A 22,231-nucleotide genomic window follows, 5' to 3' on the forward strand; every position below is an offset into this window, starting at 1 on the left:
AGAGCAAAACATCACTGAATTAGAAAGAAAAGTTTTACTTTAAATCTTAAAAAGCAGATTTGGGGTGGTTGATTTATTTTGTCATTTGGCTGGGGGTGGGGGTGAGTTGAATCCCTGTAGTGAGTTTTACATGAGCCCTTAGAAATGCTTTTATAGAAGACAGAGAAATTCTTTGATGCAACTTCAGGTCCTCCACAGATCGCTCTCCCTGCCTCATAACACATTTAATGATACAAAAATTCAGAGGCTTTGTGGTACATGATTAGTTCAATAGTTTGTGAAGTGCCCAAGCCTTGAAAGGTGAGAGTGTGGATAGAGCCCGGATAGCAAAAGCTCTCAGTTTTGAAGATTAAGCTATACTAAAAAAAAAAAATTGCACCCTTCTTTTCATATTTAAGGGTAAATTGAAATGTAAATAAGAGCTGATTAACTCTTTAGCTGTAGTTTTATGAATGGCTTAAGCTGATTTAGAAACTCATCGCTGCAAAAAGCACCAGTCCTTTCCCCCCCTTATCTCTAGTCTTTTGTTAACACTTGTGTGGCCATCTGGATTAAGGATTTGAGCTCAATCAAAAGGAACACCATTATAAAACAACTTTATTTTTCAGCCAGATCATGGGAAAAGGAAGGCCATAGGATTAATGGATAAAGATGTTAAAGCAAGGCAGAGCAGTGGGAGCACCAGTATTGCAAACTAAAGGAAGATGGAGAGAGGCTTCAGCTGGGCTCTGGGCTTGGAAGCATGGGATTAGGCTGGGAATGCTGGAGGGTTTGCATTTTTATGATTATCACTTCCCTAAAATCCAGTCTGCTGCTTCTTCAGTGCTGCTCTTAGCACCCTGGGAAGCAGGGCAGATACCGCTGCTTTGCAACTTTATGTAAACCCAGACATCAGGATTCACGCTTATTCCAGATAATTAGCACTTACTCTTAGTGGCCAGGGTAGTAGCAGAGACTCCCACGGCTGCTTCTCCTGTCAATGTGGAGAGGGAGACTCCACTGCCATGTCCTGGAACAACTGTGTGGGTCAGACCAAAGACAGCCTGTCTCCCAGAGCTACCCAAAACCAGGATGCCTTTGGAAGATTATAAGAGTGGAGCAGTGTGTAAGGATACTTCTCTACAATAATCTTCCAGCTTCCAACACTAGACACACGGACAGCTCCAGCTGGAGGTCATAACTTTGTGTCTAACTCCTCCTGAATTGTTTTTCCATATGAATGACCCTCTTGGTTCACACCAAGAGTCTGTTTACCCATTTGCTGTCTTCTTCTGTGGTCTTAAGTAGATGCCCAGGGAATAAAACCATCCAGGCAACCACAGGGGAAAGCAAACAGCCTGCCTTCCTCCAGCCCATGCATGGGAAACCCTGGTCAGAGTTGCATTTGGAGTGGAGGGGGAACTGCTCTCCTCTTCCTCTTCCTCTTCCACCCGTCTGAAATGGTGCAGACTGGGAGCATATAAGGAGGGGAGGGCTGGAAGCATTCATCAGTGTATCAGCTTTTCGGGTCAGTGAACTCCTCAAAGGCAAGTGACCATCAGTGCATGGCAAATCTGGCACCCTGCCTGAGTGGCCAGACAGAACTGAAGACTGAAGGAAGGTCTGTGGTTGTGGCTATTTGATTGAAAGTAGACATACCACATTCTGCTTCCCTGTGTGCAACAGGACCAAACCATCTCTACCATCTCCCCAGCTGCCTGTACAGACAGTCTCATTCCCTGAAGAGTTCAGTCTCTATTTACTCTCGGGGGTCCTCTCACAGCAGCTTCCTCCAGTTCTGTGGTGGCTTTCTACTGTCATTTACTGCCACAAAGGTCCCTGGCTATCTGATACCTTAGACTCTTGCCCACGTAAGATTATCCTGATACACAACTGCTATTATCTCTAGCTGTCTTGTTCCAAAAAAAGGACTTAATTTCTTCTTCCATGCTTATCAGCTTTATCGTGGTTTGTGATTGTTCACAGTCATTGATTCCTTTCCTGCATATAATGTCCTTCTTACTTATTTTGTTTTACTCCTAGGTGGAACACTGCTCACAATTTCTGGGGTGGGCTTTAGCCAAAATCCTGCCCTGGTTTCTGTTTCAATGAACAGGCAAACCTGTATGGTTACTCGCTTGGCAGAAGAGACAGTTTGGTGCCTGACCCCACCAGCTGCTAATTTGTCTACTGAAGATTCACAAGACATCTCTGTCAGAGTAAATGTAGTCATCAGCAGCAGGTCACTTCAACATGCTCTCTTTGCAAAAAGGACCACTACCTTTAATTACCAAAGAGCTTTGACTCCTCTGATTACTGTTGTTGAAATGGAAATCACAGATAGCAGCCTGCTCTTGAGCATCCAAGGGATAAACATCACTGGATCTGTGGCTAAGCTTGGACACAGTGAATGTGAACTTGAGTTCCAACGTGGCAACAAGTCTGCAATGTTTTATCAGTGCTCTTTGCCACTGAACAGCCTGGAACCTGGGACTTTCCCCATCCAGGTTATCCAGAGGCAGCTAGGATATGCTCGTGTGACAGCAAGGCTGCAGGCCCTTACAATAACTCCACGGATAACATCCATATTCCCATCGCAAGGATCAATCTGTGGTGGGATGTTACTCACTATATCTGGTGTTGCTTTAAAATCCAGGAAGAATTTGGTACAGGTCAGCCTAGAGAGTAATTATTCCTGTGAGATCCAGAACTCTGATAACGATGCCATTAGTTGTATTGTCCTTCCAGGGGCCCATCCTTTGCATGATCAGTGGTTGGCTGAGGCATCTTGGGCTCTTAATGTCACAGCGACTGTCAATGGGATCAGCAGTGTCTGCCTTGGAGACTGTACACTCCACCTTCATGAGCAGTGGACCCCCCTTGTAGATTTGGTGACCTGGGACACCAATGGGACATTCACCCATGTGACGATCAAAGGACAGAGGTTGGCATGGCCAAGTGATAGCCCCATGGTACACGTGAATAACCAGGCTGTCTGCAAGGTAACTTTCTGGAACGAGACCAGCATCGAGTGCCAAAGAGACTGCATTGCCCCAGGGGAGCACAACATTTCCATATCTAACAGGAAAAGTGGTCAAGCTTGCTTCAGAAAGGCGTCCAGTGTTCTCGTCATCCTTCCTCAGGTGTACCGGTTTTACCCACGAAACTTCAGTACCAACGGTGGAGGCCTGCTCACCTTGGCAGGCTCGGCACTGAAAGGAAAGAGAATGACTTCTGTTCTCGTTGATTATCACCCTTGCCTCATTCTCAGTGTCACCTGCGTAGCTATCCAGTGCACGGTGCCTCCGGGTAATGGGACTAGGGCTTTGAGTCTAAAAGTAGATGGCACCTCCTATTACCTTGGAAGAATAAGTTACAACGAGGAGTCTACTCCAGCTTTCCTTTCGCTTATTGCAACTGGTCTCCTTTTAACGATGACAGTATCGCGGGTCACAGAGATGGGCGCCATCCACGTATTTGTTGGAGACTTTGCTTGTGGTAACGTCACCATCACTCGCTCTACTTTGCAGTGCTTGGCTCCTCGGCTCCCTGTTGGCGAGTACCGCGTGCTGGGCCTGGATGTCCCCAGGGGCTGGGCTTCCTCCAACCTGACGTTCACCTCTCGGCTGATGGTGACAGCTGTACGTCTCAACTGGGGTGAGTCACGAAGGCTTGTTGCAGCTCCTCCCTGGGGTGCAGCGTGAGGGACTACGGTGGCTGGTTTTTTTTTGGCGTGAAAGCAAAAATTATGAATTAAAAAAAATACCCTTGTTGACAGCTGGCTCTCGAGCTCTGTCTTAAATCCCATTTTTCTGTCCTTTTCCAAGGTGGCTTGAATGGAGGAGCAGTTGGCCTGCATGGAACTGGGTTTTCCCCAGGGAAGACTTTGGTCACAGTCTGTGGTGCCAGCTGTGGACTGTTGGGCAACACGACGGTGACTGACCTGAGCTGCCTTGCCCCACGCTTACACGGTCAGCTAAGACACAAAACCTGGCATTGTGTTAAAAATATCCCCTAAAAACCTATTTTGACCCAAAAGTGGGAGGCCCCAGTGTATTGCATCCCAGGGGAACAGAGAGCAGCAGCAACCCTGGAGAAAAGAGAAGCGCCAACATAGATAGCATTGAATTCTGGGTTTTGAGCTCAGTCCAAAGACAATTGCTGTCAGGGGGAGTTTTTGTGTCAGTGGCCATGGGCTTTGGGCTAGATTCACCACGCGTCTGTGGTCACACAGGCTTTGTGGGTGTGTGTGAGGTGTGCACAATGTCAGCAGTTCTTTGTGGCAGCTATTCCTTGGGAAAACTCTCACATAAGTTGTGCATGAGGGCTGTAGGGTTGGGTACCCAAGCACTTCTTGGCCATCGTGACCGTCTTAGTGAGCTGAGCTCCCTTAAATGCCTTTTCTTCTGTGGCTCCATACATTTTGTGTTTTGGCTGTGTGGTGGGATGGCTTCAGGGGTGTAAGAGAGTGGGAGGAAAAGGGTGAATAACTGGGAAGGTGAACAAATGATGTACTGTGGCCAGTTCATACCTTTGGGAAGCTGGAAGATGAGGATTTGAATTCCTTGAGAGGAAGATGGGATCATCCCACGGCCAGAGTATCATCTTTAACTGGAGACAGGCAGCAGGGAATGATGCCGTGATCTCCAGCTCTCTTAAAGAGAGAAATAACCCTGCCTCAATTTTGGAGGAAAGTCTTCGAAATGGGCATTTTCTGGGACAAGATGTATTTCCTCCCTCTTCTACTGGCAGTGCAGTATCAGGCTCCTAAGATCTGCAAAAGGCAGGATTTAAGAGTTTTAAATCTCACCCTGAGACATATGCCATTCCCCAAATGCGGAGCACAGAGCACCTATCCTGGTGATGCAACATTGCAACACTTGGTAGCATAACACTTCAGCCCCTTCATAGCTCTGATGCTAGGAGAACATCCTGAGATCTACAGAAATATTTGCTGTCCTGTGGCCATCCAGAGATCCATCATCCATGTGACCAAAGGTCCATGGCCTCTTATCCTTGGTGGACCTGGAAGAAAGGTGGCAGTGAGAGTGTCCATCAGGGTAAATTGCCAGGGTTTTGCTCTGGTGTGTGGCATCTCCAGCCTTCAAAATAGTCACAAGTTGACTAAATTAGTTTCTGAGAAATGAGTCCAACATGAAATTTAACATTCTTTTGAGGAAGGGTTGGGACAAGAGGCATCCAAGGGTCCTCTTCAACCTCATTTATTCCAAAATTCTAAATTTTTTTTGGTCATTTTGGACAGTTCCTTTCCTCATCCATGAGGAATACTAAGAAAAATGGGGGGGGGGGGGAGGGCTTTAAAACCCAACAACAGGCACTCAAAAGGAGACACCAAGAGGTCATAAGGGCTCAATTTTCTTTGTTTTAAACAAGTTCTAGGCCACAGTCCACAAAACTGCTTATTATTATTTTTTTCCAACAAGAAAAAAGACATGGTGCTGGAGTGCTAAAAAAAAAAAAATCAGAGCACAAAACAGGGAAGTCTGATTATTGCAGGAAGAATAGCAGAATAAAAGGTAATCAAATTGATCCAAACTGTGAAAACATTAATAACTGTGTTCAAAATTCACTGAGTGGTAGGCGGCAGAGGGAGCCTGGGGAAAACCATCTTACAGGCAGGACCACAATGCTTATTACTGACACTAGATGTCAGCAAGTGAATGCTGATTGCTGCCTGCTTGCTGGTTGCATTTCTGGAGAGAAGATACAAAGGATGTGTTGCCTCACTAACCAAAGGGACACAGGCACTATTGCTTTGAGGCCAGTTACAAGAAAACCCTTCTCTTCCCTGCTGTGGATTTTGTAGCGTGCAGCCTTGCAAATCTCACTAGTTGAGTTGCAAAAATGTTTCTCTGTCAATGAAGTATTTACAAGAAAATGGTTTTTTTTTTTTTTATTAAAAAAAAAATATCTTCTTCGCAGGCTGCTTAAATCTGTGAGAATTTGCTGGGCTATTTGTACTCCCCGAGACAGGCACGTTCAGCCTGTGCACATCTCCATGTGGCATTGGTGAATCTGTACATAGAGCAAGATGCTTTCCAGATGGCTTTCCCCTAATATTTGGGGGATTGCACACTCCCACCATTTAGGGCATGAGTGGATTTATTAAGTGCAGTTAGTCCAGTCTCACCTTGTGGTTTATGTGCTGCTGTTTGCCTGGGGAAGTTTACCACTTGGCACTCGCACATCCAGTGCTCAGACCTTTATTTCCCGGCCTCGTCTGCGTTGAAGAGGTGGCGAAGCGACTTTGGGGATGCGGGACCACAAGCCGCGAAGGAGATGAGAGGGATAAATCTGTGATGCCCCAGGGCCCCTTCGGTGCAGAGGCTGGTGCGGCCAGGTTGGACGCTTGTCTGACATTTCCCGACGCTGCTCGTGGACCGGGGTGATGAGAAGTGAAGAGTTCAAGCTGCGTTTCTTCTGTTACGGCACGCTGTGAAGCAGAAACGCCTTCCCTCCGGCACTGCGGGACGTCAGGTGGCAGCTCGCTGCCCTTGGGCTTCAGCGCTAGGTCATGTTGTGTCTGGCCTGCTTAAGATTAGAGATGTTCACGTGGGAATCCCCAACCGGTCCATCTAGCTTACTCATGTGACCAAATCCACAGGGCAAGGCTCTGCGGGTAGGAAATGTGACTTGTTTCCCATTTAACAGGCAGTTTTCTAAAACGCGAGGTACCATCGGTCTCAGCAGGATCCATCCATAAGCCTGCCCCACGGGGTCTTCCCTTGTTGAGCGGGGTTGCAGCAAGGTTTTGGTTTGATCGCTGGCAAGAGCTGGGCACACTAACGACTGAAATGGGATCAGTCCAGAGCACAAGGAATAGGAATGCAAGCCTAGACTCATGAAAACTGTCGTCTTTTGCAAGCTGCAGAAAAATCAAATCAGAAGAGAGCTAAAATTTGAGTTTCACCCTTAAAGCTTAAGAAAATTAACAAAACTAAAGTAAATTAACAAAACCACACTTCCTTCAAGGAAAAACAAAACCAAACCAAAAAACCCAAACCAACCCACAAGTCAATAAAGGCCTGGTAAAGAGATAACTGGTTTGATCCCAAGAGCTCTCCCCTTCTCTTGTTCTTGCTTTGTTACTCGTGTCACGGCGCTGTTGATGAGTGCAAATACAGCTGTAGATTCTGTTCAGCTCAGGTTAAATTTACAGAACACATGGTTAATGTCTGTGGGATTGAATTGTGCTCCTGTGAAAGATGGGAAGACTGGCAGGAAGCTTGAGGCAGGTGAGAGAATAACTGAATATTCCTATTAGGTGATATTAGGGTAGGTACCATATGTAAATTTTGCAGTAAGCCAGTACCTGAGATTGTATGTTTGACATTGGGGTGAGGGTAAAGAAGGCACCTTTAAAAGGAGGTGAACTGATAGGAAGATCCATCAGGGAAAAAGCTTAATCTGGTATAACTGGTTGCATCAGCGTGCTTGGAATAACAGGTCTGGTTTTAGGGCTTTGATGTAACAGCTCTTGGGATCTTGGTTAGTGAGTCCTGGACCTACTGTTAGCAAGATTACATTGGCAAAAGTGGATGTTTAGGGAAGAGGATTTAGATTAAAGGCTAGAAGTGGAATAAGGCTGGTTTAAAAGGAAGCGAGACATGGCTTGGCGGAGCTCTTTGTATGGGGCGAAAGGAGGGAGAGGAATGAGTTTTGGTTGCAGCAGTGCAGGTGTACCAAGGAGATGCAGTGAGCTAGGGCCAAGGGGGACTATAGCCAGGGAAACGGGGTGATTTGTATGAGTAAATGAAGAAGATACGAAAAGGATGTGTTGTGGCAATTGAGGCCTCAGTAGAAGCCAGGGCCTCTGATGTTTATTGTGGAGATCAAACCAAAGGATCCAAATGGTCCCTTCTGTCTTTGAAATCTGGAAATGAAATTAAGAAAGAGGAAAAAAAAATGCATATTGATTACACGGCAGGAACGTTCTGACAGTGAGATCTATCAGGCGGTGGAATAGATGCTTGCAAAGTCACCTCCTGGGACTTCTGAAACTCGGCTGTGCGAAATGAATGTCTCCTAGGGAGCAATTCTTCATAGGCAGAGATTGGACTTGATGACCTTAACAGGTCTCTTTTTTTTTTCTCTCCCTTTTTTTTTTTTTTAACCTTTGTCTTCTCAGCTAAGCACATGTTAATGTTATGCTCTGCGGTCCATTTTGTGAGTAGTGGATAACTGGGGATGTGCCGTTTGGCACCGGGACTCCTCGGGCAATTGTTCAATCAATCTGCAGCTGCCCTTGGAACTCCTGTAGGTTTTAGCCTCATCACATGTCCGGCGGTTGTTATTAAACAGTGACCCAGAACAAAGCCCTTGTGCTGAGCATCCCAGGATCCTGGTTTAAGCCAAAGTATCCCTCAAAGACTGGGTTGGGGGCAGTCAGTCCCTAACCCGTTACCTACATGCAGAGATTTGGCTGCCGTTGTGTCTGATCTCAACAGAGAAGCGGTAATGGGGTGAATGCATTCATCTCAGTGATGGGATTGTATTACATGTGATTAGCAGGTTTTATCTTTATAGGGAATATAAAGCATAAAGAAGCTTCATTCTGGGATTTGAACACCAACCAATTAAGCAGGGAGAAGAACTGTGTCCCAGAACGGGCAGACTATCCTTTTAGGACATATTAAGAGTTTTGCAATCTTTAGTTGATATTTTTTGTTACTGTTGTGGCAGGAGACAATGGCACCAATAATACCAAGGGATATTTGTGTTTAATGGTCAGACGAAGGGGGATGGAAGGCCAAGACTTCCTCCTAACTGAGAAAAGATATTAAATCCTCCGGGAGCAGGGGAATAGGAGTACCTCAGAGATCCCGAAGGAAGTGATGAGAAGTGGACATGTCCTCAAAGAGTGGCATCTCCATCAGATGGACAGGAGCTGTAGGGTGTGGAGACAGAATCTCTCCCTCCTTCTGGTGGAGAAGGAGAAAGTGGTCCTTGGTTTGATTCTGGGGTGTATAGATGAAGCAGGATTTTCTTGGGTTTTTCTTCTACCGATCTCTTTACGACCCTTTGTAACCACGCTCTTTAGCTTAGATTTTATAAATTAATACCTTCGTTTGCCCAGTTTGATGTAAAAATTATTTCAGCAGTTGGCAGGATGCAAGGCCTTATATTCCTACAGGCATGATAAAATTGAGATGAGGGCACTGGAGCACGTCAGAGATGCCCAATTTCCACGTAACATTTTGGGGGTATCCAAAGGTTGACAGGCTGTTCTGCTGAGCTCTAAGGGCTGTGCAGGAAATATCTTCTGGTGGCCTACATTAGCCAGGCAAGTTCTTGGACAGCAGCAAGGTATCTAGGAAAATATTCAGACCCTGAGATTCTGTAGGTCATTTCTAACATTCATCCTAAAATAGGGTTCAGCTGTTTTTCTACTCAGGAAAATTCTGCCATGTTCTTTTCAAGACCACAAAAGAAAACCAAAGCCTCTTTTGATTAGCTCAGCAACCTGTTGTTTTTTCTTAAACTGTGGAATGTGAATTTAATCTTCCTTTGACCACCCACCTTCAGAGGGTGGGCAAACACTGGAACAGGCTTCCTAAAGAGGTGGACGATGGCCCAAGCCTGCCAGTGTTTAAGAGGCATTTGGACAATGCCTTTAATAATATGCTTTAACTTTTGGTCAGCCCTGAATTGGTCAGGCAGTTGGACTAAGTGATCATGGTAGGTCCCTTCCAGCTGAAAATATTCTATTCTATTCTATTTGGTTATTCATCTAAGGTAGCTGTACATTCTCCATTACCTCATCTGAGTTTATCACAGCCTTTTGTGTCACAGGGAGAATAGAACAGTAAAATGGAAGGAGTTGTTATACCCTATTACAAAAGGGGAACAATTATCCACAGGAAAGTTGTGGGTTTGTGGAGGAAGGAAAGGGCAGTGCCACCTCTGCTTGGATGTCCCTCATGTTTGCTAGTTTTGAGAAGTTTTCAGCCTCTCACTGGCTGAAAAAAAATCATACATGTTATCTCTTTTGGAGAAATTCCTGTAATGAATTGGTTCTGCTGCAGGTTGTTGCAAAGGCAATTTCTTTGTAGTATTTAGTCCTCTTGGATGGTATTCACTTGCCAAAACACAGGTATCTAGTGCCACTTAAAATGCCCTTGGAATGGCAGCCTGGCCTCAAGGAAGACGCAAGGCTTCTGTGGGAACTACAGAACACCTGAGGTGGCTCTAGACATAATTTCTGGACAATAAAGGCAAAATATAGGCATGGTGCCATCATTCCTTTAGGCTTCTCTGTCTATTACTTGTCGCTCTCATGTTTATATGTAGGTCTTCGAGGCAGGGATTGTGTTTGGCTGTGTTTGAATGGATGCCGAGCAAAAGAATTGTCACTGGATTTGAGGAAGGAAAGAGATTAAGCATATTGCAAAATGTGTAAAGTAACGATGTGGGTAACTTTTTTTCATACTCCAAATCCAGAGAAGAAAAATACAGAACAATGTGAACTCTTTCTCTGAAGTTCAGAGCATATGAAATGCCAGGTTTTAATATTTCAAAGAACACCTTAAACATTAAACAGTTATAAACTTTTCAAAAATACCCTATATGAAATAATTATTGTTAGCAAAAAGCACTAAATCTTTCAACATAGGAAATACAGCATTTTCATATTTTTACCATTTCAAAACTCGTTTTCAGAATTGCTTAGGAGCTAAGACATTCATTGACAATGACACTTTCCCAGCAAACAAGACACCTTTTGAACAAACTGGAACTGAAAAAAGCAAACAAAAAAATCCTTTCTTGATAAATTCGCATTAATTTCATTTCTGATACTTGAGGAACACTCTTGGACACTACAGTGCAGACTGTAATACTGTCCACAGACCTTTTCAGGAGTTTGTTACAACTGTTTGATTAGTTTAGGATTAACGAAAATTCTCCAAAAGTCTTTACATGTTCAGGGTTTTGAGAGAAACAGTTTTGATCCCTGACATGGTTTAATACTTAAAGGATTCCTTTTTTAAATTATTAAAACCAAACATTTCAACTGATCTGAACTTCAGTGACAGTTCATATTTTTTTTCAGCATTTTTTTCTGGGTTTAGAATAAGAAATCCTAATTTCTGTTCATACCACTTGTTCCTTAAACACACCTCAAAGCAAAGCAGCTGCTCCCATTATACTTCCTACCGCATGCATGGAGTCAAACTTGGACCAAGCCTCTAGTCACACTCGGGTACAAAACAAGGTGGGAGATCCCAGATCACACAAGTTCTCCAGAAGCCCTCCAAGCTGTGGCAATGCTTTCACGAAACCCGTTTCTGGATTTCAAAGTTGTGATAGATGTTAGGTTGTCACATCTCCCTGGTAAAAGATTTGTGCCTTATGCCTGATGTGTAAACCATGGTCTGTCTTCCCCAGAAGAAATGTTCATGCTCGTATTTAATCACGTATATCACCTCCTCCTGGACAGAGCAATTTGATCCCAAAGACCATCTGATGCTCAACGCACAAACGAGGTTATACGCTTGCTCACACAAAGCAAAAGGGGCTGAAGGAGTTGCATGGAGACCTACTCATCCTCAAAAAGGATGCACCAAAAGGGAGGCTGGGACACACACATCAGGAATCCACAGTGACAACTGTCAGTTGCTAAAATCTGCTTAGTATCAGTGGCGTGTAGGCTGCTTTGGGTTATTTTTTTCCTCTCCTGTCTTTACAGCTTCTTTGGCCGTTCTCTGTGGCCTGACGCGTTCTTCTGCCGACTGCCGCGAAGACAGAGCCACCTTCATTGAATGTGATGTCCAAGTCACGGTGGGTTCCTATCACCAGAGACGATCTGGGTCTTATCTGTATGTCTGTGAGGACAGCCCACCTCAGTGGCACCGGACGGACATCAACCCACCCCAGAGGCATTTTGCTGGACTCTTTGTCAGGTTAGTGCTGTGTCTCTCCAACAGCTGAGTGGGCCCACCCATGAGTAACATCCCCCAGAAGGTATTCTACCTTTTGCAGAATTGGTCCCTGCCAAATGATGGACTGAAGGAGCAAATTCCTAATTCTTAGGTTGATGCCAATAGAGCAATTTAGCCTTGAGACCACTAGAGAGCTCCGCTGGGTTGTGAAATTCATTCCTGGTGTCTATCAAAGCATCTCTATTCCCCCCCCCCTTCCCTCCCATCTTTTTAAAGTGTTTGAGAGACATCAGAAAATCCATCTCGTAAACAGCCTGCTTTGTTCCTTCTTAGGTTTTAATATTTATCTTCTGATCCAAAGCAACATCTGGTGGATGCCAATGGGGAAAAAGATTAGGCATTATGAAAAGCAGAAGTCTTTTTTTTTTTTCTTCTTTTTTTTTTTTCCCCTTTCCTCTCTCCAAGCAGTTTCTTGAGTAAAAAGTCACAGAGAAAATTCAGCAGGCTGTGCAATATTTACTCAGCAAGGGTGCTCAGGCACTTACTCAAGGCTCAGGCTTTGCAAATCCAAGGCCAAGTTGCCCAGGAGTTTAAATTGGTACCGTTGCCTTTAACGGAGTGGTGGGGATTTATACCTGCAGAGCATTTACTTCTAGGAGTAAGAGGGAGGTCTGAATGAAGGAATAAACAGATGAACAAAACTTCCCAAAAGACATTAAACAAATAGAGAATTAGAATATCACTGCAATGCATTGCCCAGGATTTGCTGTACACAGTGAACCCATTCCTGGCTGGTGCATGATGCTGCAGCCCAGGTATTTCAGTGGAGTTGCAGAGATTTGGTCCTCATCTTTATCTGCTCCTTGTGTCACAGCTGGTGTTGTGAGTCACCAGAGGGAGTTCTGCATGCCCTGTGTTGAGGGAAGAAAGCCAACTGGCATTTACTGAACAAAGACAGCAAGGCACAAGTTGCACAATTTTTAAAAATTGTTTCAAAAATTAAAAAAAAATGTTTAAAAAACAATGTTTACACTGTTACAGCATCTGCCTGTCGGTCTGTTGTTTCCTCCCCACTAGCTTTTTTAATTTGACCTGGGTTTCCTAAGGGATGGATGTCTTAAGAATGACGAAATTCTGTCAGTTTTGAGAAAATCTGTGTGAGGCAGAAATTACTTTCCTGTTGAGGGAGAGGAAGGCAGAATTCTGCCCTGATCTGTTGTTTGCCAGCAAACTGCAGGCCAGACAGCAGATATGTACAGCTGGCCAACTGACATGTCCAAAATCACATTGTGCATCAGTAATGTCCTGTAACATCCTAGGAGACGGGGAGGACAGTTCTGCTGGGGCAGATAAGAGTAGGGAGACTTGGGGGGGGGGAAAAACCATCCTGAAATTAAACTAACTTCATCATTTCTATTGCTCCCAGAATGACTTGTTTCAAAACAAGAAACTCCAGGAGCCTTGCCTTGTCTAGCTGTATTTTGCTTTCCTTTTCCTGGGGTTACACACATCAGTGTAACCCCAAACCAGGTAACCTACAAACTTGAGAGCAACAGGGCAACCCAACATCTGTCTCTGGTTTTTTGCTTCCTGTTCCCTGGGTATCAAAATTGTGCTCAGCTCTTTACTGATAAAAATGCACCTGCAATGAGTCTCTTCCTATGATTATTTTTCTTCTTGCTCCTTTTCTTGGTTTGGGCTGCTACCGTGGAGGAAAAAGTCATGCAGTCCATTTGCTGACTGCTTCCTTATTGTTTTTCACTGTGTTTTTGTCCAATTTAATTGTGAATGTCCTAGAGACGGGGTTTATTATTCCTTCAGGGAATTCTATCAGGGAGATATTTCTGAATCAAATCAGTCAACTTTATCTTACCTACTATTTTCCCATTCTTCCAACTTCTTCAATCTCTTTGTTATTGTCCTTAACTTTTCCTCCTATTGTGCTCATGTTTGTCAGTAGTTAGAAATTAAAACTTGGGCTGCCTAGGAATTTTCCAGAGTACTGATGTTTTTTCTTGTGAATCTATTTCTAAACTAGTTCTTGCTGAAGGGGAGTGAGGGCAAACAAGATTGTTGATTTCAAGTGAGTTTCCTGCTCTGAAAAATCTGGGGAGAAGTAGAGGAAGAGAGAGTTTAAAGTCATCCAAATTACTTATTTCAGAACTTTTGAAAATATTTTTTTCAAATTTCAGTTCAGAAAAATGTTTAATTTCAAAAAGTGTTAGAAAATGAAAATGTTCAAACCAGAAAAGAACTATTTGGGAAATTCCTGAAATAATACACATTGATTTCTGTAATTAATAATCATAACTAATAATAACAATAATAAAAAAATATATGGATTTGAATTCTGCGGAAATGTTCAAGAATTAAGACATTTGTCCCAGGATGGGGACTACTGAAATCATTCCTGGCTTAGCTGCACATTAAAACTCTTCTGTTGTTTCTTACTAGTTTTACAGTGGTTTGAATAAAGCTTCCCCTAATCTAGACTGTACTATAGGCTATACTTTATGAACACATAATGGCAAATGCATATTCCTTAGAAGAGGTACAAGTCCTGCCATTAACAACACTGGCACCAAGAGACATCCCTGAATTCCCTTTAATAAGTCACCCCTTCTTTTCTTGCATTTCCTTTAAACACTTCAATTTGTTAACAGTTTTCCAGCATCAAGGTTTTGGGATGCAGTTACTAGTGGATAGGGAGGAAATGGCTCTTTGCCTACACACAAAGCTTGTTAACTTTTCATAAAAAGATGTGAACAACCACTCAGAGGTCCTTGTATTGACTTCAGCGCCTGGCAAATTGGGCTCATGCCCTGCATCTAGCCAACAACCACCCCCTTCTGCCTTTAAAACAGTTGGTTATTTAAAAGATGCAGCTTTTTCTTGTAGCATTAAACAGAAGTACTGTGCGGTCTTGGAAGATAGCCCAGTCCACTGAATTATTGTACAGGATGAGCAGTTCTCCAAGTGTTGCTATCAAAAGCAGGTGTAGTTCGCTATGGCTGGCTTTTGATTATTGATACAGCAGAGGGAAAGGTTCATTTAAATATAGAAATAAAAATTCACTGTTAAAAAGGTTCAGCTACTTGTAGAAGGCTTTTTTTTTTTTTGTAGTTTCTAGTGTGGCTGCTTCCTTTAACGCTTTAACCCTGAAAAAGGGCAACTGAACAAATACCCCCTAAACGCACTGTCAGAGCAGCTCTTTGTTTGTACAGTGAGCTGCCACATCCAGCATGGTTTGAAAACTTCAGGTTCATCAAACCATCCTGATCATCAGCCTTCCAACAAAGCTCTGAGTGTTGGCTTTCGGATTGGGTTGATTTTGGTAAAACTTAGGCTCCTGACTTTGGCCCTTTAGAAAATCGTGTTAGATGGGGCTTTCAGGAAGCTCTGAAAATCCTGGTCCTACCTATCTGATCCTCTATTTTGTTGAGTAAATCACATTATGAACTCTGTCTTTCCTTAGCTATTCAGAAAAGTGGTATAATTTCTGAGCTATGTCGGTGTTGCTATAACTCCTCTCCTTTCTGTTCTCCTTCCCACAAGTTGCAGGTGCGTATCTGATGGTGGGGTGGGGAGAGGAGGAAGAAGGAGCAATGGCCGAGGAAGGAATGAAAAGTGACATTGGATTATCTTGTCCTGATCCAAAGCCTGTAGAAGTAAATTTGGAAGTTTTCCCCTCATTTTGAGGGATGTTGGATCTTGTAGCTCCCCATAATGAGTTGCTACCAAAGTCAGCAGCAAGACCAAGGAAAAAAATGTTTCTTCGCCACCACCTTTTCTATTACTTCTTCCCCCTATGCAGGGGGAGGCTTTAGAGCAAATGTCTGTTAGTATAACTGGCACATATATCGAATCTGCTTAGTCTGGGCTGTTAAGTAAGTTTAATTAATTTACTAAGTTAATGTTCCAATGCTAGCAACAAAGCATCATTGCAATCAGCTGGGTAGCAGGAATTGGAACCCCTAAATGAGCTCATTTTTTCACAGTTGGAATTAGGGACCAGTTAGCCAGTTGTGTGGTTTTTCCAATTTCTCCACTTGCCCTAGGGGAGTTGCAAGTTATTCATTCCCTATTGCTAAGTGTGAGCAAGATGGGGAGGGGGGAGACACGAACAAACCTCACTCCATGTAGGAGTCCATCTTTGATCCTAACACTGCTGATTCCCTAGCTGTTGTCTGCACTTATCTTCCTGCCTTGGTCCTAGAATGGCATTTGCTACTATTTGTAATAGTTTGGGGAAGCAGAAAGGCATCACTGAGAGATATTTACTGCATGTATTTTCATCCTGAGTATGTGCAGATAAAGGGGGGAAAAACAAATAAACAATAAAAGAATGGAAACAAAATTACAGAAATTTGCAAAGTTTGACAAATGGTGGCCAGGAGTTGCCACAAGCTAATGGCTTGCAATGATTAATAAGAGTAAAAATAATTGCATTTCATTAAGATTGATGACACCCCATTTAACCTCCCTTCTCGTTTCAGCCCTAAAGTGGAAAGAGATGAAGTTCTCATCTATAATAGCTCCTGTAACATTACCATGGAAACTGAGGCAGAGATGGAGTGTGAGGGAGCTAATCAGCCAATTACCGCCAAGATTACTGAGATATGGAAAAACTGGGGCCAGAACACTCAGGTATAATCAAATCTTTTTTACAGACTGATTCAAACAGCTTAAAATTAAATTTGTAATATTGTGTACATTTAAAGGGGGCAAAAAAAAAAAACAATTTAGGCTGAGCAGCAGCAATATATAATATTAAATGCTTTCCAACTTTGAATAGCAGTTCTAATGCAGTGCAGCTGAATTAATGCTTAACTATGGTTAATCAAGTATTTTATGAGACATAAATGAGCTTTACCTTATTTTCTGGGCAATGTATATCCTTTTTAACACTATCCTTTTTTATATAAATTCAAAGTCTGTTCTAAAAGTGTTATTTTCTGTTACTTGAGCAAAAACCTTAGCCATGAGATACAGAGTTTCAGCTGTCTGGCAAAGACTTAGCGTTCAGCATTTGTGCAGCTCTGGTTATATTTGATTTTTGCTCCTCTTCAGTATCTGAAGTAAAATGGGACAGGCTTCCCAGTGCTATGTGTGGGTATAGCAAGAAGAAAGACATATGCAAAGAGTTCATGACAAAATGTATGACTCTGAACTAACATAATTGTAAGGCTCTATATCTAAAAATGTTCATTGCAAACCTAAAATGTCCTAAAAGGAGTCCTCGCGGTGTTGCAGAGTTTTCGGGGGTGTTGGGCTGAATACTGGGTTGTGCCACCTGTGAGAAGAAATTTAGAGGTGCTGGGTATTTGGTGAACATCAAATATCTCTTTGTCACCATCCTTTCCAAAATGAGCAGCTCCTGAGAAGTGGTGGAGACCTACGACGTACAGGGCAATGCAAGTGGGAAGAGTTACACACCTGACTTATGATAAATAACAAACACTGTTTTTTATCTATTAAATCAAATTATTGTGCAGTCTTCTCAGTATGGTTGAAACCTAGGAAACTGAAGTTTGTTTGCTCAGCGTTGATGTTAAAGCTACCATGGTAATTTTTAACTCTGCTGTCTGCAGTGACATTTCCTTTACTCCACAACCCCATCCCAGAAGTAGCTGCAGTGTCCTGGCAGAATAAATCTGGTGTGTTTCTGGCATCACATTCTGGATCTTTTACTAAGAGTCTCTGAGTATTTGCCCTGCAAATCTACTGTAGATGTATGTTACTATTGCAGCTGAGTATCCTAAAATACAATTCCTTTCCTTCACTCTGTTAAGTCTGTCCTTGGTGTGTGAAGGAATGTCACATGTAGTCTTTTACCTATTAGTGTTCGTTTGCTAGTCAGCCTTGCTAGTTATGCTACCAGAAACATGCCCAGGTAAGGAGAAAACCAAGCCAAAAAAAAATTGCTAGCTGGCAAATGCAGGAGGGCAGCAAAGGGAAGTGCTCAGGCAGGTATCAGATCAAATGGTAACTACTCCTTTCATTCATATTTTCCTTCCCGAATGTGATAAGGGCATCTCTACTGCCCTAAAGCCCGCGCTACAGCATAGAGGAGCTATTATTACCTACGGTTGGCTGTGATCTGAACAGCTCGGCTGTCACGGGTCCTGTAGTCTCAGTAATGAGATGATGACAGGTTATCTTTTGACTCAGGTGGGAGCAAGAATAGGAAGAAGTAGTAAGGTTTGTCCCCGCTATGGTTTTTCTGCTGAAGGTGGGGAAAATCAAGGAAGTCCTAAGTGTCCTGAATCAATGAATTCATTCAGGGAGAGCAGGACGAAACCAGCAGCACTTTTAGATCTGGGATTTGCTGCTGCTTAATGAACCCAGCAGGCACTTGGAATCATTTTATCCCTCTTCCCAAAACTGTCCTGGGTGAGCAGAGGTGGATGGGTGGGGAGTTCAGATAAATGGTTTCAATTTTGGTCCTTTTCTAGCTGACAGCATCCTGTTAAGATTTACGACCTGGTGCAGCATATGCATGCTTCACTGTAGAGGTTTAAATCATGTCATGTGAACTGGCCTTACCTTTCCAGTGGAAATAATGGTCCCCAGGTTCAGCACCAAGCAGTGAAATGCATTAATAGCACCACGTGCCTTAGGATAATGGTGCTATTAGCAGGCAGCACAACTCTGTGTACAAGTAATGGGACTGCATCTCTTTATAATAACATCTGGCACTTCTATTGCACTCTCATGCAAGGATCTCAAAGCGCTTCATAAAAAAAGGGCCTGATCTGTAGCTGTTCTCAGCATAGCTACACCGTTCAGTGTTTTGTTTTCTGCTTATTCTTCTGCCAGCTGAACGATGCCCGGGCAGGCTGATAACTCAGCAGGGTCTTAGCACAGCTGGGCTTTGTAGGAGGGTTGGGGCGGGAATGATTAGATGATGATGGAGCAGGATTAGCTCCAGGATGGCATTGGAAGTAAAAAGAGGCATTGCAGAAAGGCTGACAGAGGCTTGTATTATCAAGAGCGTGGAGAGGGCATTGGCAAGAAGCAGGAACAACCTTAGTTCAAGAGCAGAAAATAAAAAAACCCCCGAACTTAAAAGGGTGGTTCTGGGAACTTGAGTCTAAGGGATACAAGCTTTAGGGTAAAGTCATCTTTTCTTCAGTCTTTATAAGACACCTCATAGGACCTGTCCATAATTCTTAAAATAATGAGGAAGAGATTAATGTGATTAGTTGGGATTTGGTAGGCTGGAAATAAGGCATGGACTGTGAATGTGACAAGGTTTTGCAGCAACCTCCTGGTGGGAGAATGCCAGGCAGAAGGCTCCAGAGATGCTTGGGAAGGAGCGTGGTGGGTGTATGAGAGAGGCTGGCTGACATGGTGTTCCCAGTAGCAAGGAACCGAACTCCAGTGAGATGGTGATCTCTTCCAGGTCTGTGTTTCTATAATGCTTTTAGCAGCCCTGTTACTGACAGCTCACAGACACAACCTCGCAACATTGAAGAGAAATCCATGCATAAGGATCCTTGTGTACAGCGAGTGGCAGAAGCATGTCTATCAGCTTGATTTGCCGCCTTTGACCAGCAGGAGCCTTGCACTGGAAATAGTCCATTTTTCTCTTGCCTGACTTTGCAGAACAGTATCCAGACAGTGAATTCACCCTGGATCTGTGTGTCAGCTTTACTAAAAACTGCATTAAATGGCTATTGTAACTCATCCAGGAATCAGACCTTAGCTATGCTAGTTGGGTTTTAAATAACAACATGTTGCCAGACCCAATCCTCCATTTTTCTGGTCACATCCAGAATATATTATATACATTACCATGGTTTTCCCTTGCCGTCTGTTTGAATTGCGAGTGCATGTGTAAGCCAAGGACACTGAAATTATCTGAAGAGATTAGCAAACACCACAAACACTTTTTCTCAATGAGTTAATGAGGTAGCTGTCCTTTGAACTTTTTTTATTGTCTTAGATATACAGAAACTCCAAGTGCTAGAAGATCATGGTGCCTAGATACAAAATCCTCACAGGTGCTTTTTTTCCCCCATTTCTTTAACTCCTTTTTTCCCCTGATAAATACATATAAAGATCTTTTTTAATGAAAATTAAGAGCTTAACTCCAGATACCTTAATTTTTGGATGATCTGCATGTGATGGCTAAGCTTAATTCTGCAGGAAAGAGAGCTCTTCCACCTCTGATTTCAACATAACTGCTTGAAAATTGGGCTGTAGCTACCATCAAAAATTAGAAGGTTATTTTTTGAAAATGCTGGCTGTCCTATTCATGTTGTGCATGCTGCTCCCTTGAGTCAGTCACTTGAATTTGCTGTTCAGGTTGAGCCCTTTTTGGGCAGGATCCTCAGCTGGGGAAAACAGCTGTATTTTCTGGAAGGTGACACAATATCTGTCTCAAGTTTTGTCCCTTCCAATCTCTGAACTGTTGCTTGCATGGTTACAGTCTGAGCTGGGCTCAGCTCTGAATCTAGAGGACCCCCAAAATTTCTAGGAGTTTCAGGTTGCTGGCTGGAGATCTGCGACTTGCATGGCAGACTTCGTGAAAATTGAGTTCACCAACGTGGCCTTTTCCTGGGGTCTGGTCTGTGCCTGGTCATGCTTCAGAGAATAGCTTTTATGGATTTCTTTAGAAACTGATTTAGGCCCTTGCCTCACTTTGTATTTGAAGTACTTGCCCCCGTATGACTTAATTAGGTCACATAGAGTAAGCAGCAGGCCTCTGTCCCACTGTTGCATTTGGCATCATTAGTGTTTGTAACTTGCTCCATTATTATCCAAGGAAGAGTTGCAGAATTATTTTTATATCGGTATATAATGCAATTTAGCCTCCTGAAAGGAGAGGGGGGGAAAAAAAAGAAAAAAAAATCCAGCACTGATTGTATATCCCACAGGACTTAATTAGTTCACGGTTTCACGATACACTGGATAATGGGAAGATATGAATTAAATAATAAAAGGGAAAAGAAAAGTTCTAATGCTCACTCAGTACCTGTCCATTTCCACCTTGGCTGCATAATGAGATGTCAGCTACCGTGACACTGATGAGACATGCAAAACACACTGATAACACACGTAAAGGATGCTCATGGGAAGGTTTGACCAGGCTCGGATGTTTCCGAACCCATTATGCTTAGTGAGCCTTCAGATTATTATTCCGGATCACTGGACCAGACCTAATCATCATGCAAGCATGCTGTTTGAGCAGTGTTTCCCTGCTCCGACTCCCCCTGCTCCTCTGGCCCAGATGGGTGATATAATGTTCGTCGGAGGGCAGATGCCATGTATATTAAGTCAGTCGTAGGGAAGCTGAACTGGTATACTAGTGAATTCTCTGCAACCCAACCCTCGAGGGGTCCCTATTAAGAAATAGAAGGCCAATAAAAAATAACTTGCTAGATAAAAATGCCATCCTGGATTATGGCTCTGCCTGGGTATGCTGTGCTGCCTTTAGTTTGTTTTTAAATAGGGCATTAAGGGAAGGTCTTGAGATTTAAGAAGTAGCTTAGAGTATTGAGGATCTGTGAATGCTTAGCTTGGTGATTGATACCAGGATAACTGCTTTGTTCACATCTCAGCAAAAAAAAAAAAAAAAAAGGGAAAAAACCCATAAAGGCTGTGTCTGAGGTATGCACAGTCACCTAAGAGACCCTTGCTGTTCAACTTCGACTTAATGTAATCAGGACTAGCTCTCCAAATCCCTTGGATTCCTCTGCAGATCTTAGAATTGCTCCTTTCCTTCTTTTTTTTTCCCCTTATTTTCTCCACTTACCGTCTCTCCGGATTCCACAGTATTTGGAGGTGAGGAAGATGAGATAATTTTGCCTGTTGGAGATATTTGGTACTTTATATAGGTGGCAAATCCTAGACAGCTTTCTGGGGAGCATAAAAGGCTCTCTGGAAGCAGAGGGCACTCTGGACATAAAAGGCTGTTACTTTATTTTTCACAGCAGGACTGATGTCGAATCTCTGATCCGTGTTGTCTGTCTGTGGGGGTTACAAGTGACGGGAGGTGACCCTGCTTTGCAGGACCAGCAGTGTCTTGGTGCTCTGCATGGTACACGCACGATGCTCTTTCACTCTCGTTTTAGTGCCTTCACATTGCATGGATATTCGATGGGTGCATTTTTGAGGGTGAAGGGCTCATAGTTGGTTGCCCCTGCTTGCAGACGTGTGCAGGCTTCCAGTTTATGGTCAGATATGTTTATAAGTATTTTCTGTTTAAAAAAAAAAAAAAATTACAAAAATCTAGTAATTTCAATAGGATACCAGTGCCTAAGGGTGAAGGTGGGGTAAAGTCTTTCAAGCTTCTTTGCCTTCAGAGCCCTGGCATACTCTCACTCCGATGCTCTGTCCCTTTGGTG

General features: G+C 43.3%; 1 protein-coding gene across 1 annotated transcript in view; it reads left to right on the plus strand.

Moving 5' to 3' along the window:
- The window catches only part of PKHD1 (PKHD1 ciliary IPT domain containing fibrocystin/polyductin), a 263,656-nt gene that overhangs the window by 44,813 nt on the left and 196,612 nt on the right, over positions 1-22,231 (plus strand). The window contains exons 31-34 of the mRNA XM_052810279.1: positions 2,023-3,636; positions 3,807-3,950; positions 11,687-11,900; positions 16,376-16,526. Of these exons, the coding sequence (XP_052666239.1) occupies positions 2,023-3,636; positions 3,807-3,950; positions 11,687-11,900; positions 16,376-16,526 (2,123 nt within the window). The remainder of the gene's footprint in view (positions 1-2,022; positions 3,637-3,806; positions 3,951-11,686; positions 11,901-16,375; positions 16,527-22,231) is intronic.

Source organism: Harpia harpyja, chromosome 15, assembly GCF_026419915.1.
Source record: "Harpia harpyja isolate bHarHar1 chromosome 15, bHarHar1 primary haplotype, whole genome shotgun sequence".
In the NCBI taxonomy this organism is placed as follows: domain Eukaryota; kingdom Metazoa; phylum Chordata; class Aves; order Accipitriformes; family Accipitridae; genus Harpia; species Harpia harpyja.